Genomic DNA, 16,307 nt, shown 5'->3' with positions numbered 1-16,307 from the left:
TATCATACGATATCACTTGTATGTAGAATCCAAAAAAAGGGTACAAAAGAACTTAATTCACAAAACAGAAGCAGAGTCACAGATGTAGAGAACAAAGTTACGGTTACTAGCGGATAAGGAGGGGGACATAAATTGGGAGGTTGGGGATGACAGACACATTTCTGTATATAAAATAGGTACCTGAGAAGAACCTACTATATACCACAGGGAACTCTATTCCATACTCTGTCATGGCCTATATGGGAAAAGAATCTTAAAAAAAGAGTGGGCATATGTATGTGTATAACTGATTCACTTTGCTGTACACCTGAAAAGTAACACAACATTGAAAATCAAATATACTTCAGTAAAAGAGAGAGAGAATATGGGTCTTACTACAGCAAAGAGGGAAACTGAGGAAAAACATGGAGGTTGAAAGTCAGATCACAAAATGTTCCTTCCCCAAAACCCAAATTAACAGTATTTATCTGAATCATTTGTTGAGCAGTATGCACATTTAAGAAACTAGGGAGAGAGCAATACAAATAATCCACTGGGAGGATAAAGGAAAATGTGATTACTCCATCTGATATCATCAACTTAACTAATTTTTAGTTTCTATTATCTGTTTCCCTAATCCAGAATAGGTCTGTGAAGGCAATCATTTATTTCTGTTTACCTACAATAACCTCAGTGCCTACTACACACTTGTTGAATAAATATGACCTGGGGTATTTCTCTGAAGAAAAACAGGATGGATAACTATTTTGAAGTCACAGACCACTTGGATTGGAAGAGATTTCTTGGATATTAAAATGCTTTCCTCCTGCAGATCAGAAGACAGAGAAACACATTTTTAGCTAGTGAGGAAAGGGTCTGGATCCTAAGCTTCTCTTTTCCTTTCCAAAGTTAGGATCCTGTCAGGCAGAGACATAGATGACAAGCAAAATCAGAGACAGACAAAGGAAGCAAAACACACAGACATTTTAAAGTGCAGTTTATCCAGGAAATAAAGATTATTAATTTAGAAGGAAGAAAATTATGTGTATATAGTGGGAGAAGGGAAGGGGAAAATGTAACTACGACACAACCCTTTACTATGGCCCAGTCAAGTGAGGGAAGCTTTATGAAGAGTTCAGTGGAACTCTGAAGAATGGAAGGAATGTGAGTAAGCAGGAAGGAAGGGGAGGGAGCAGCAAGTACACAGAGTGATGAGAAGCCCCAGACTGTCTCAGGGTGGAGAGTCTGTATCAGCTGTACACAGACACATAAGGAAAGAGCCAGATTATGGAAAGCCTAAAAAAGTTGAGAAAACAGAGTAACAGGAACAGGGAGATATTTAAGACTCTTGTGTACAAATGAGTCCAAATGGATAGTTCTTAAATTTGAGATGTATTTTAAATTTCTTCTTTGTTCCCCAAATATATCAGTTATAAAGCTTCCTGATGATTCCATGCCAGCAACAAAGAAAGGCTGTGTGTGTATAAATATCTATGTGTGCATGTGTGCTAAGTTGCTTCAGTCATGTCGGACTCTTTGTGACCCTATGGACTGTAGCCCATCAGACTCCTCTGTCCATGGGACTGTCATGCCCTCCTCCAGGGGATCTTTCTGACCCAGATATCAAACTCCTGCCTCATGTCTCCTGTGTTGGCAGACACATTCTTTACCGCTAGTGTCACTCATGGGGCACCCTGGGCTACAGTCCATGGGGTCTCAAAGAGTCGACCGGGCTTCTCTGTCGATGGAATTCTCCAGGCAAGAATACTGGAGTTGCCATTCCCTTTCCCAGGGGATCTTCCTGACCCAGGAATCGAATACATATATAAATATCTATCTCTATATACGAGATTATTAAGCTAAAGAGAACTGTATTTACTATAATTTGCTAAGAAAATATTTTCTTCTTTTGCTCAAAAGAGTATGAATTTTACAGTTATCACATATTCAGTAAACTGAAGAACTTTTTTTTGCTTAACCTTGGAAAATGATACAGAGTTATTTGATAAACTGATGAAGTATTACCAATTCAGATGATAGAATAAAATGTACAATCAATTGCATAAAGTTCCAGAAACACTTTATTTAAAAATGGAGTTGTAAATGCATAACAAAATAACATAAGTAATAAAGGTAACAAAAATAAATAAGGAGAATAATGTATTCATACAAAATAAAAATAACATAGTAAAAGGCCAAATGTTTGTAATTGAACAAAACTGTGTAAACACTTAAATGATAATGTAAGTAGAATAGATGCTAGTATTTTCCTGAACAACTCCTTACCTTCGACTTCCATATTGATATCATCAGTACCCAAACATTAAACAAAGATGAAACAGTGGTGATTAATTTTTTCTACTCTTTCTTCAAATGGATCAACCCTGTTTTAACATTTCATTTATTCCTTCAAAGCAACTGTATCTTTTCATTCATGCTCTTTAAAACCATTTTTTTCAGTCTTCCTTTATTAGACAGAATGGGGAATTTAGCTTTACAAGGAGAACAGTTCATTTGCTCTTTTTTTTTTAATTTAAAGAAAAATAATGAGATCCATTATACAACAGACTTTTGTTTCTATGTCTCTAAAAACAGGTGGTTTGTTTTTTTTGCATCTTTATTAACTGGCCCAACAGTACAGGATTTTTAAAAATCCTGTAAACATTTGAATTGAACAGAGTTACTTTCTTAAAACAAATGTAGCACAGGATTATTGCTGAAATATTAAAGACTATTTCATGAAAGTTGCAAAAGTTGTAGCTTTAACCTTTATAAACTGATGGGATCACGGGTTTCAAAAATCCAGGTCTACTAATAATATTTAACTGAATTAAGAATTACCCAAAATTATAGTGTTCTGGAAACATAAAGATAATTACTTTCTTTTGAAACTTATCCAAATGTGAACTTACTGAAAAGAGAAAAAAACAAGTTAATAGAAGATACTTTTCATAAGCTTCCTGTTTAGCATAGGCACAAAGCCTTGGTCGTCATCTTGTAGGGTCCTTATAAATGTATACGACTGAGACAGGATTTACTATTGGGTCCTACAGGGAAACACACAGAAGCAATTCATTGCTTGGGAGTGAAATATCTACTAATCTTATGACTACTAGTTCTCCAAGTTTCCTAATGCCCCAAATTTTAATCTCATGATCATTTCAAGGGAAAAATTTTTTCAACTGTCACATATAAACTTGGTAACACAGGACCTGTATACATGTTCTTAGTTTTAAAAATAGACTCCACCTATAACCTATCTGTCTAGTTTAATCCTTCTACTTATCATTTGCCCTAAAATGAGACAAAATCTTACTTTCACTAAAAAAAAAAAAAAGGGAAAAAAGTGCCAAATTGATCTTTTTGAAAGTGGAGTAAAACACTGTGGGGTTAAAACAAATACAATTATCAATCTCCTATATACAAAAAACGATGGTTAGTCCTTATTGATATATAGATATGTCCACCTACCACTCCCAGCAAATCTTAGTGCAAACATAATAGTTCATTTCCATAAACCCTAAGACAATTTACGCAGCAACAAAGTTATATAAATCACATATATGTTGGAAAATTTTAGAACACAAGAAGGACTGTTCTGAAAGGTCAGTTTGACTGTGGAGAGCAATATGTCATTGTATCCAATGGTAATGAATACTAATATAAATCCTATTATTAAGAAGCAAATATAAGTGTTTAACAAATCTGTACAGACGAAGAGCAAGTCCATTTCAGGGAGCAGCTTGGCACAGGAGACATGGGGGGTCAGAAAGGTTGGGTATTTAGTTTGCTTGTAGGTCACAGCATGGCTTAAAGAAAAAAAAAAAAAAAAACAAAGATCTATGAAGGGAAAGGATGCAATTATCTAATTCAATTTGAAAATCATAAAAACCACAAAATGTGAAAGTTTCACAATCTAATTTTTCCTCTTTGTGCATCAAATGGTCATCTCAATAGTTCAAAAGGATTACTATGGCTCCACGTTATAGATAAAAAATAAATAAATAAAATTAAGAAGACAGAGATAACAAGATTGCAGTTGACCAAGCTGTCTTATTTTCTCTAAAAGTCAACACTACGCTGTTTCCAATAATTCTAGTCATTCCACAGGTAATTATTTTAACAAGCAAGAGAAAGTCATTCCTGTACTGTAACGTCCTCCTCTTCCCCATCGGGGTTGAACCTATTGAAATGTATACTGAAATCAGCCTCAGACTCGGCATTCTCAAATTCAGCTGAGACCGCACCAGCAGCAGGATGAAGAACCCTAGCTTCTGGTTGGCAAAGTGTCGGTGTCTGACCCGGGCTGCTGTGGTCATTCACAGGACTGGACTTCTGTTTTGGTGGAGACGGCAAGATAGCACTGGGAAATCCCATGTTGTTCAGAGCCTCCAAAGTTCCATCTGGGTCAATCATAGCATTGATAGCTGAAAGAAAGGAAAGGAATAGAGGGAAAAAGACATGACTATAGATGCAGCTAAATTTGGATATGAATATTGCTTATGATTTGGATATTTCAATTACTAATGCTTATATGAGTTTTAATTTGGTTAATCCTTCCAATTCTGGATTTAAAACCCCACCTTCAGTAATTCTGGGGCTCATCTATATCATAGATTATACAAACCTGAAAGCTTTCTATGGTCCCTTGAGTAGGCTACTTATAGGCATCTGAACCTGCTGGAAGACTATGATTTGGAGATGTGGAATTCAGGAAAGGTCTCTTTGAAATATGCTTTAATCATTATAAGAGGATGATGAAAATACTGGTTAGGACTGAAAGAAACTACTCCTGGCTTTATCTATTACTCAGATAATTGGGATTAGTTGCTAAGATGGGGTTCAGAGTAAAATGAAAGTTGAGGCAAATAGCACACTCTGAAGCTACCATAGCATGTTCTCATTCATCCTGGTGAGGATGCTAGGGTATCTGCCATGCACAAATATGTATTTATGGACCACTGAGCCATAAATATCCTTCACAGCCTAGATATTCATATTCCATGGCAACCCCAGCAGGCCAAACAGACCTTGCATTCTCCATGGCAAGGACCAGATAAAGACCAGCTTTCAATCCTAAAGATCCTTGAGTGGACAAGGGAAAGTCTTCAGCAGTGATTTTCAACATGGTATAGGGTAGAGTGGGAGTTGAGGAAAAGAAGCATCACAGATAGAAGAATTATTTAAGAAGTCCTTTTAAAAGCATACTCCCTCCTGCCAGCTAACAATCATGTAAACAAGCCACTTTGCCTTGTAAGGGTATACGCTTAGGTGTGCTGAGGCTGAGAAAAGACTCAGAACCACTTAGCCAGGACCAACACACCATGCCTACGATAATTCAAACAAATACTGAGTAAAATTAGCAACTGACCTTGGAATCTGCCTGTTTTACCACTGGGAACTTCTAGGTCAAAATACACATAGGCATAAGTGCATAATTAAAGATCTGAGACACACCAAAAACAAGGTCCCTGTTAAAGTCTAGGAGGCCAACAGTCTCTTTTTCTTCTCTACTCCCTCTTCTGGTCCCTGTGTCCAATGTGCACTCATTTCTTGTGGTACATCCAAATGATTATTATGACTTATAAAACCATTATTAGTTCATATGTGTTGTACCACAAATATAATTTAAGAATTATCAAATCAAGTAAACAGTGCTAATTGTCAACAAGCATTTTCAGCTGCATATACGCAGCTGAAAATATATTTTAATATATTATTTTACATATTTTTCATATACTATAATTTATAAATATATATATAAATAATAGATACTATATAGTATAGATATACAATCTATATTGTATCTACTATATAGATACAAATAATAGATACTATATAATACTATGAATTATATTTTTAATTATTTATGCTTTCTTTTTATGAGTAATTTGAATACGCAGAACTTTATATCTTTATTCACACATCCTTACACTTAATCAAATAGTGTTCAAATAATTAACAGTATTTTAGAAATACCACTTAGGATGTACTTGTTCTAAAATTGTTAGCTCTTTATACTTAATCAGTAGTAAGTTTACCTTGTAGCTGCTTTTCAACTCTTTTTAGCTCCTGTAAGATAGAAGAAATCTCCTGTAGGGAAAGCAATGACAAGAATTAGCTTACTTTAATTAAAATATTTTTATTTGATATGCAACAAACCTTATACTAATTTTATTTGATATCCTTAATATTACTGACATGGCCCCAATCTGTAGCAACATGATATAAAATAATTATGATATTCAGTAAAAAGACTTGAATTTTAAAATCTTTAATACTGAATTCTTTTCAGTGAGATAGTAATAGAAAATGAAAAGTTAGATAATAATACTGTATATGCAAAGATATATTAATCAATCTTACAACAACTGTAAAAAGCGCTTAAGGATTTTCTATGGAAAATGTACAAACTGAAACCTCAATTTTAGGATGATTTCCTGAATAATAAAAATCTGTACAAATTCTGGAGGAGACAAGCAATCTGTTAAGTAAACAGAAATAACTCATGTCAACTTATATTTGAGTTTGCTCTTATTTCAAAATTGCTTATTTATAACATATAATTATTATAAGAACAAGAGTATATTAATAGTGAGAAACATAAAAGGTTCCCCCACACTCTCTAAAACTTTGAAGCAGTCAACACTTTAAAACCCTGTGACAGACAAGTGAAAGCATAAAGTTTCCCAAATTTGTGCTCTTATTATCTTCTTTTATAAATGAAATCAATGAACAGTTTAAAAATCAGAGTATCATTCCTTGAACATAAAGCCTTTTAAAAAATGGTTTAATATTCAAGAAAAATTACCATACCATGCTTGAGGTTTTCACAATAGGGACTTCACTTTCAGCTCTTAACTTGCTTTCTATTTCATCCCAATTCCGATCTTTGTCTTTAAATAATATTCTATAAATAAAAAATAAGCTCTTTACTTTTCATATTTTAAAAACATCACATTTTTAATGATAATACAAAAACAATATATCTTTTCAAAGCTAAACAAGAATTAAAAATACCACTAAGTGTTACATGAACTGTGAATTAAACACTGAGCCAATATTAATAAACTCATTTATGTGAGAGATCTGTACTAAAACAGTAACTGACTAGCTACAAATAGACACATAAAAACCCTTTAGTATTTACCTCATTCTTTATTGAGAACCAAATATAAAACACATGTATATGACAATATAACCCCCAAATTTTATCTAATATTTTTATATAACCACCTTTTATAACAAAAATACAACTTGTTTCATATAGAACATATGCAGTATAAATATAAGATGAATTTAAGATGAAAACAGGTTGAATTAAGTATAAGCAATTGAGTCTGTTAGGACCTCTTTAAACAGGAAAAGACTTCTTATAATTGATCAAAGTGTATATGTAATTTCAAAGGTTGAAAATTATAATAGAGTTACTTATGCTGCCCTTCTTTAAAAATACTAATTCATGTTAGTATATTTTACATAATAACCTGTTAAGAATTAAGAAACTATCCTTTGACAAAAACAATTGTCAATAAAGATTCTATGCTTGAAATTAATTTCAGGCATTTTATAAAATAAAAGTGTCACAAAATTCTGACTTGTCTTTTAAATGTGGTATCTCTCTCTTCAATCTAGAAGACGTGATCCAGCAGCTTTAGAGAGCTGTAAATACTAGGTACCTTTTTAGTTTCTATTTGAATTTCTTCATTGGGCTGGAAATCTAGTTTAACTGACTTATACAATAACCAATACTGTACAAGAAAGTAAAGTATTACTATTAGAAGTTGATCAGTATTTAAGTAGTAAACTAAATTACATTTTTATTTGTATTTCTTCAAAATTCAATATGCCAAGTTCAACTAATTTAAAAACATGAAATTCATCAACATCAAGTCAACATCAAATTCATCAATGTCAAATCCCAAGTCTGGAACATCTATAATTACAAATAATCATGCTTAAAAAGGCTACAATGGATCCAGAATCCTAGAAGAGAATATTCTTCTGATTTACTGTTAAAATTTCTACACCCCAAAGACTAAATATCCTTGCTAGCTATCTAGGAGCTGTTATCCTAATGACTGTGAAATTAAGGCCTGAGAAATTATTGTGTGCTCTCTAAAAGAGTCCTTAGAGCATTAGGATTGGTGAAAGTAAGAAAACAATGACTATTTCATGAGTCTGCGCTTAGCCATCCTGAAAACTCAGTGAATTTTGGCAGAAGATGGTTACTGAGTACAATGTTAGTGCTTTTTCAAATTGTTAAACCATACATGTTTCATCTTTGGTAAAAATGGCTTAGAAATGCTACCTGAGATTCCTAAATCACACACACACACACACACACGTCTCTAAAGTTCTAAGCCACTAAAGGGATAAATAACTTGAAGACAATTTGTAAATACTGTGCTGCAGGTTTATAAAGCCAATTGTAATTTTGGCTTCATGGAGTGAAGTGTAATACTTAAACACTAAGGAAGCAGAAAACTACATCAAGAAATCAGGCCAGATCATAATGGTTAGAATTTAAATGGTTTTGTACAAAGGTCATTACAAATCCTTCAGAAACAATCAGGGCTTTCAACTGATCTTCATATTACATAATTAATTCAAAAGTGTAGTCAGACTAAGCATGAAAATATACTGAATTCCAAAGCTAATTTCATTCAATAATTTAACTATGAAGCTAAAACTCCTTTTTGATACAGTAGGTGGTTTAGGTAAAAAAGAGTCTTAGGCACATATTCTAAGACCCCCACAATCTATTCTCTAGGACTGGCCCTCAATCCATACAAATCAGTGGTTGGAAACTGGGAGTTGACCAATGCAGGGCCAAACAGCACACCCTGAGGGGCACTTTCACATGTAACCCAATGAGAATACTGTAAAACAGTTGTATCAATATTTTTAATTGAGTCTATAGCAAGTATTAGAATAACTTACAGGATACTTTTAGACAGGTTTGGGCAGGCATTTCAGTTTATAACTTCTGGTACAGACCTAAAGACCAGTCATTTCTCAAACTATTCTAGTACTATCTGTGTAAAAGGCTCAGGCCTCTATCCCTTAGATTTTGCTTACCAAAAATTCTATCTAGCTTTGAGTATTACTTCCTCCACAAAGCCTTCCCTGACAGTCCAGGGTGAAGGTGATCCTTTCTCTGTTCTTACCTCTAACTGGGCACTAATCTATCACGTACTGTCTTGTACCACAGTTACCTGTATATATACTGTCCTTCGCCAACCAGATTATAAGACCTTAACAGTAGACAGCATGTTTTATCTTTCTTATTGTCTTCCACAGAGCCTGCCACAGTGCTTTACACACAGCAAAACTCAACACTCAAACTGAAAGCAACAAATTAACATTAAGAAAATATTTATTCTTTTATACTTTCTAAATTCTGTCGAATTTCTGAGACAACAAAATCAACCAATCAACTAACCATCAATGTGTTCAATGGTCACAGTTTTAATTAAATGTCTAAGCTACAAAATTTTTTTTTCTAGAGGAAACTAGGGATGAGTTAATTCAGTGCAGACTGAGAAAGATACTCTGTGGTAAGAAATTATCAATAGAAGAGAATGGTATAAGGCAGGAACTCTATGAAGATCTACTGAATGAATAAATGAGACTGGATGAGGGCTTAGTTACTGGGGAAAAAAGGCATGTATTTCAGCAGGTAGGATGAAATAATATGGAATTCCCATTTATAGGTAAGGAGGCCTCAAGCTTTTCCTGTTGCTAGGTCACATGACCAGTGAGGAGACTTACATGGTGTCTTTATGGATAATACTGTGTATTAAACAAACCAATCCCCCAAACCAATGAAATTGATATAATTTGATAATTAAATCCCAGGCCAAGTGCTATTATCAGCCACATTGGGTTTTTCCCTCCTTAATTTTATGTTTTCCTAAGTGGTATGTGTATATCCTGAGAGAGAGGCAAGATAATCAGGGAAATGGTAATAAAATATTAAAACTCTTTATATATATACACACATATGTATATTTTTTAAAGATACGCATTTAATGTATTAACTTCCTATGGCTTTTTTATGATAAAGTCCAAACTCCTTAAACAAGTTCTGCCCAAACTGGTCCTTCCTTCTCTCTCCAATGTCATTTCTCATTATCCTCTAGCCTGCTCACTTCACCAACTTTTTGACTAATGCTATGTAAAATTTAGGTATATAGGTCATCCTTCAAAATTCACTAGAAAGGAAAGTAACCTGCTTTTATAGAAGCAAGGATGTCTGAGTAATGACACAGTACCTGATCTTTCCAGCTGTTTTATCTATAGACTGTCTTATCTTCTTAGAGAACTGAAAGACGGACGAGAGCAACAGATTATCTCCCATGACCTGAAACATGGAAAGGGAAGAACAGACATTAAAATACTACCACTGTATCCGATAACCACCAAGAATGGTCACAACTCATTACGTTTCAGGGCATTTCATACTTATGCTGATTTTAATAAAACTCGATAAAGGATATAATTAAGAGTACTGTGTAACTACACTGAGAACGAGAAATAAAAATTAAGAAAGGAATTCTTTTTTGTTAAATAACTTGTCACATTTCCATATTATTTTCATCATATAACTTTCAAAAGACAACCCATGTTATCTAATTTTTAATTACTATCATGATCCTGTCTCTCATGCTTCCAATTCAAATTATCATCTGGGAGAATGTAAGTAACTTAGAACAATAAATTTGTTATCTATTCTTTCAACAAATAAGATGAACAAAGAGATCAAGAAGATTACAATCCTTGTTCTCCACAGTGGGACAGATAAAGTTTTTAAAATGTATTCAAAATAGTAATTTTTTTTTTTTTAATGTGGACCATTTTTTAAAATAGTCTTTATTGAATTTGTTAAGACTACTGCTTCTGTTTTATGCTTTGGTTTTCTGGCCATGAGGCATGTGGGATCCTAGCTCCCCAACCACACTCCCCCTTGCATTGGAAGGCGAAGTCTTAACCACTAGAGCACTAGAGAAGTTCCCCAGAATAAGTTTTTATGTTTGGGGTTGTTATCATTCCAGCTGAACTTTATGGGCAAAAGCAAGGGTTGGCAAACTTCTGTAAAGGGCAAGAGAGTGAAGACTGGGGCCAATGTGGTCTGTTACAACTACTCACCTCTCACTATAGCAAGAGAGGCTATATTATAGCAAAAGGAGCTGCAGCTAATAAAACTCTATTTACAAAATCAGGTGGGAGGCTGAATTTAGCCTGCATCCTAAGACTAGATATGGGTTCCAAAATCAGTTCCATGCATTGTCAGTATCGGTGGTGAAAGTAAAGTCCAATGAGATAAAGAACAAAACCCCATAGGAATTTGGAATGTTAGGTCCATGAATCAAGGTAAATTGGACATGGTTAAGCAGGAGATGGGAAGAGTGAATATCTAAATCTTAGCAATCAGTGAACTAAAATGGATGAGAATGGGCATATTTAGTTCAGATGATCATTAAATCTACTACTGTGGGCAAGAATCCCTTAGAAGAAATGGAGTAGCCCTCAAAGTCACCAAGAGTCTGAAATGCAGTATTTGGGTGCAATCTCAAGAATGACAGAATAATCTCAGTTCATTTCCAAGGCAAACCATTCAGCATCACAGTAATACAAGTCTACGCCCCAACCACTAATGCTGAAGAAGCTGAAGTTGAACAGTTCTAAGAAGACCTATAAGATCTTCTAGAACTAATGTCCTTTTCATCATAGCTGACTGGTATGCAAAAGTAGGAAGTTAAGAGATCTGGAATATAGGCGAGTTTGGCCTTGGAGTACAAAATGAAGCAGGGCAAAAGTCAACAGAGTTTTGTCAAAAGAACACATTGGTCACAGCAAACACCCTCTTCCAACAACACAAGAGATGTCTCTACACAAGGACATCATCAAATGGTCAGTACTGAAAATGGACACATTATATTCTTTGCAGCAAATGATGGAGAAGCTCTATACAGTCAGCAAAAACAAGACTTGGAACTGACTGTGGCTCAGATCATAAACTCCTTACTGCAAAATTCAGGCTTAAATTAAAGAAACTAGGGAAAACCATTAGGCCATTCAGGTATTACCTAAACCAAATCTCTTATGATTACACAGTGGAGATGACAAATAGATTCAAGGGATTAGATTTGGTAAATAGAGTACCTGAAGAACTATCTACCAGATGGAGGTTAGTAACACTGTACAGGAGGTGGTAACCAAAACCATCACAAAGAAAAAGAAATACAAGGCAAAGTGGTTGTCTGAGGAGGTTTTACAAATAGCAGAGCAAAGAGAAGGCTGCACACCAATGAACAGATGCTTTCAAACTGTGGTGCTCAAGAAGACTCTTGAGAATCTCTTGGATTGCAATGAGATCAACCCAACCAATCCTAAAGAAGATCAACCCTGAATACCCATTGGAAGGACTGATGCTGAAGCTGAAGCTCCAATACTTTGGCCACCTGATGCAAAGAGCTGACTCACTGGAAAAGACCCTAATGATAGGAAAGACTGAGGGCAGGAGAAGAAGGGGGCAACAGAGGATGAGATGGTTAGATGGCTTTATCAACTCAATAGACGTGAGGTGAGCAAACTCCAGGAGAGAGTGAAGGACAGGGAGGCCAGGCGTGCTGCAGTCCATGGGGTTGCAAAGAGTCTGACACAACTGAGCAACAACAGAAAGAAACAGATGACTAATATAATCTGCCTCTAGTCACGTGTTTTTTCCCATCTCCCTGTCTCCCTCTACTCAAGGTAAACAATATTCTGAATCCCATTCATCATTCCCTTGGTTTTCTTTTTATATAATTTGCTAGATCTATTTCTGTCCTAAGTATATAACGTTATTTGTGACAAAACACATTTTATCCGATCTTCTGAGAATAATTTTCATTTAATGTTCTATTGCTAAAATTCATCCACATTGTGGCATACTGTAGTTCATTTGTTTTGATCCCTCCACTGATTTTTCAATTTGTGCACATACCTGTTTATACATTCATTTTCCCTCAGATACAAACACTTAAAGACTGTTCCCAAGTTTTGTTACTGCCCACAGTGCTACTATGAATATCCTCTTCCATGACTTGCTGTCAATGAGAAAGGGTATACACGAGCAGCAAAACTGCTACATAATGGGCTACATTTATGTTCAATTTTAGGAAATAATATCAAACTGTTTGCCAAAGTGACTCCACCAATTTAACCTTACTAGCAACAATAAGAAAGCCTATGTATTCACATCTTCTCCTATATTTAATGTTTTAAAACTTTTTAATTTGTTGCCAACTGAATGAATATAAAATAATCTCACTGTAGCCTTGAAAACTATTTCTCTGAATACTCATGAAGCTGAACATCTCTTCATAGGCCTTGGGTATTTTCAGTGAAATGCTGCACATGTTTTTTGCAGATTTTTCTTTTGGGCTGTTTTGCTTTTTTAAACTGATTGTAGGAGCTCTGATATATTCTGTATTCTAATCTCTTGTTGCCTGTATGTTTCACATAGTCCTTTAATACACTCAAACTTATCAATCTTTTATTTATAAGTCAAGACTTTTTGTGTCTTTTAAGAAATCATTCCCTGCTGCAGTGCTGAAAGACATGTACCTGTATTATACTACAAACTTTGAAGTTTTGCTTTTGCCCTTTAGGAACTAAATTCATTTAGAGTTAATGATTTGTAATTGATGTGATGCCAGGATGAAATTCTATTCTACTTGTAAGGACAAGCACTTTTTTCCCAGCCCTATATACTGAACAAAACCATATAAAATTGTCCTTGTTTTACAAATGTAGTCTTTACAGGACCTGAAGTGAGGCTCCAAAAATAATCCAAAGCCCACCAATCCTCTACCATTCCCAAACCTTCCCTGTTTATCTTAAGAGGCTTGTAAGTATTAAACAAGGGAATTCTCAGGTGGTGTGAACGGTAAAGACTCTCCAATGCAGGAGACACAGGTTCAATCCTTGGGTTGGGAAGATCCCCCAGAGAAGGAAATGCAAAGTCACTCCAGAATTCTCGACAGGAAAACCCTATGGACAGAGGAGCCCGGCAGGCTACATACAGTCCATCACACTGCAATGAGACACGACTGGGCACACACACATACATGGAACAGTTCTCCTCCTCTTTTTCTGACCAATGGAGCATGCATCCTCTGCCATATGTTGAAGTTTATAGTTTACTCACTTCATCCCTGCTCCAGGTTCTCCGCCTTGTAATTGTTAAGTGATCAGGAGGCTCTGCTGGTTGAGGTCTTGGGTCACTAGACCGACAGTTGTTTCCTTCTGGTGTTTTAGAATGAACTAATGGAGGGATCTTTCGGAAGTTGAGGCTTTCATCAAAAACACGATCAACTAACTAACAGGACAAAAGCAAATCCTCATGAGCATAGAGTAATTTGGAAAAACACAGATACTGGCATTACAGTTTTTATAGTTAGAAGTTATTCCATTCTCAGGTAGTAACAGAAGCATGAGATCTTCAATAAACCAATTACTCTTTCTTTTTATAAGCACTTCAAAGGTGTCCGTTTTATAAAACAGATGTTCATCTACATAGATTTTATTTTCAAAATCCAAAATATATATAATAACTATGTTAAATTTGATTCTTCCGTGGATAAAGTTTCCCCCAACGGAAAACATAGATGGTAACTAGAAAAAGCTGAGCCATGTAGATGGACAAGGCGTTCATTTTACTCACATTGCCTTACCAGTGTAAAATAATGTTTCTTTTTCTTTTAGTTTCCTATCTTGTTTTTTCCTTTTTTTCTCCCCAAATCCAGGTGCCAAATTTCTTCACAGATACATAAATTACAAATTATAATTAAGTTTACAAAAGAAAAAAAAAAATTTAATTCACCAAGTATTTTTACCTTAGATAAACTTTTAGCGGTAATGCTACAGAAATGACATATTCCGGTACAAGTGACATACTGCCATCTGCAGTGCAAATTACGTACGTATAGTACAAAGTAACTCAGGTTTACTGAAGAAGGAATAAACTCTAATACAGTAATAAGAAATGAAGCCAAAAAGAAAAAATGGAATTCTACTTAATGAAATGTTTGAAAAATTTTACTGAGTCTGAGTGAATGTACAATCACGTTAGGTATAATTTAGTTAGACAGCTGAGAAAATAATATCTTCATCATTCAAAATGTACCAGGAAGAATTGTGTATGTCTTGCCACCAAGAAGATCCTTTTGTTTTTCACCAATAAGGATGAATTTTATACACATTTACAATTGATCAGTGTGGTAACAAAACTACACAGACTGATGAAACATTATTTACCAAATTAGAGAACACATAAAGGGGAAAAAAAACAATGAAATTATGACCATTAAAGAATAAAATTATAAATGTGACAAAAAGCAACTGAAGAAAATTTTCGTAGAAGAGTTTACCAGAATTAAATGTGTCAAAAAGGCTAGCCATTTTTGGCTACTATTGAGAACATTATTTTATAAAATTAAGGAAATGAAATAAATCATCATTAGGGGTTGGCACATTTTTGCTGTAACGGGCCAAATGATAAATATTTTAGGCTGTGCAGTCTTACAATGTCTGTTCAACTACTCAATTCTGACATTATAGCATAAAACAGAGGATAATTAAACAAATCAGTGTGGCTTTGTCCTAATAAAACTGTAACTCATTCTTTCAAAATGTCTGTCTTTTTTTGGTATCTCTGCACCAAATCAAGAAACCAAACATGGCCAGAATACCATTATTTTTATATTATATTTTAAAGTTAACTTCTGGAGCCATCTGTGTTTGTGGTGTCCCCTGGAGGGGGAGAGCAGGAGACGCTGGTTTGGGGCAATAGTCTGTATATGCTAACTTACATTGCACAGTTCACAAGAATGTTTTAAAACTGAATACATATATTTGAGTGAGTGTGTATATGTATGTATATTTCAATTTTTGAAGAATCTTTGTGCATATATATATATATGTATGTATATATTCATCAACAGAATTATTTTAAGTAGTAAAAACTATAGACTTTGTCTTGCTACTAGAGATAATTTCTAGTGAAGAACCTATGTAAGATTTACAGAAACTTTATATAATGATTTATTATTTATACAATTATTTACCAAATTTGGATATGCTTTCTAGGTACCATTTATTTTTGTATTTTACAAAGTGTTTATTTTAAATAATTTTACAGCTTCATGCTAATAGTAGACCAAATGTTAGCCTTTACTAGTTTTGTTATAAGAAAAGAAATTTGTTAAAGCAAAGTTGGCAAATGCAGAGCTTCATGCAAATAGGGAGGATGGATGTAACCAAAAAAAAAACTAAGCAAA

At 34.5% G+C, this 16,307-nt stretch overlaps 1 protein-coding gene across 17 annotated transcripts in view; it reads right to left on the bottom strand.

Annotated features, from left to right (window-relative positions):
• Positions 1–2,042: 2,042 nt before the first annotated feature.
• CEP170 (centrosomal protein 170) overlaps positions 2,043–16,307 on the bottom strand; it is a 130,781-nt gene continuing 116,516 nt past the window's right edge. For 15 of the 17 annotated variants that reach the window (XM_024976270.2, XM_024976271.2, XM_024976273.2 and 12 more), the window contains 5 exon segments: positions 14,177–14,347; positions 10,257–10,345; positions 6,796–6,889; positions 6,021–6,072; positions 2,043–4,406 (listed from right to left, as the gene is read on the bottom strand). In XM_024976270.2, the coding sequence (XP_024832038.1) occupies positions 4,117–4,406; positions 6,021–6,072; positions 6,796–6,889; positions 10,257–10,345; positions 14,177–14,347 (696 nt within the window). In that variant the 3' untranslated portion in view covers positions 2,043–4,116. 17 annotated transcript variants of the gene reach the window in all.

Source organism: Bos taurus, chromosome 16, assembly GCF_002263795.3.
Source record: "Bos taurus isolate L1 Dominette 01449 registration number 42190680 breed Hereford chromosome 16, ARS-UCD2.0, whole genome shotgun sequence".
NCBI classification, from domain to species: Eukaryota; Metazoa; Chordata; class Mammalia; order Artiodactyla; family Bovidae; genus Bos; species Bos taurus.
Note: the sequence above shows the minus strand (reverse complement) of the source record. Positions and strands in the feature narration are given on the sequence as shown.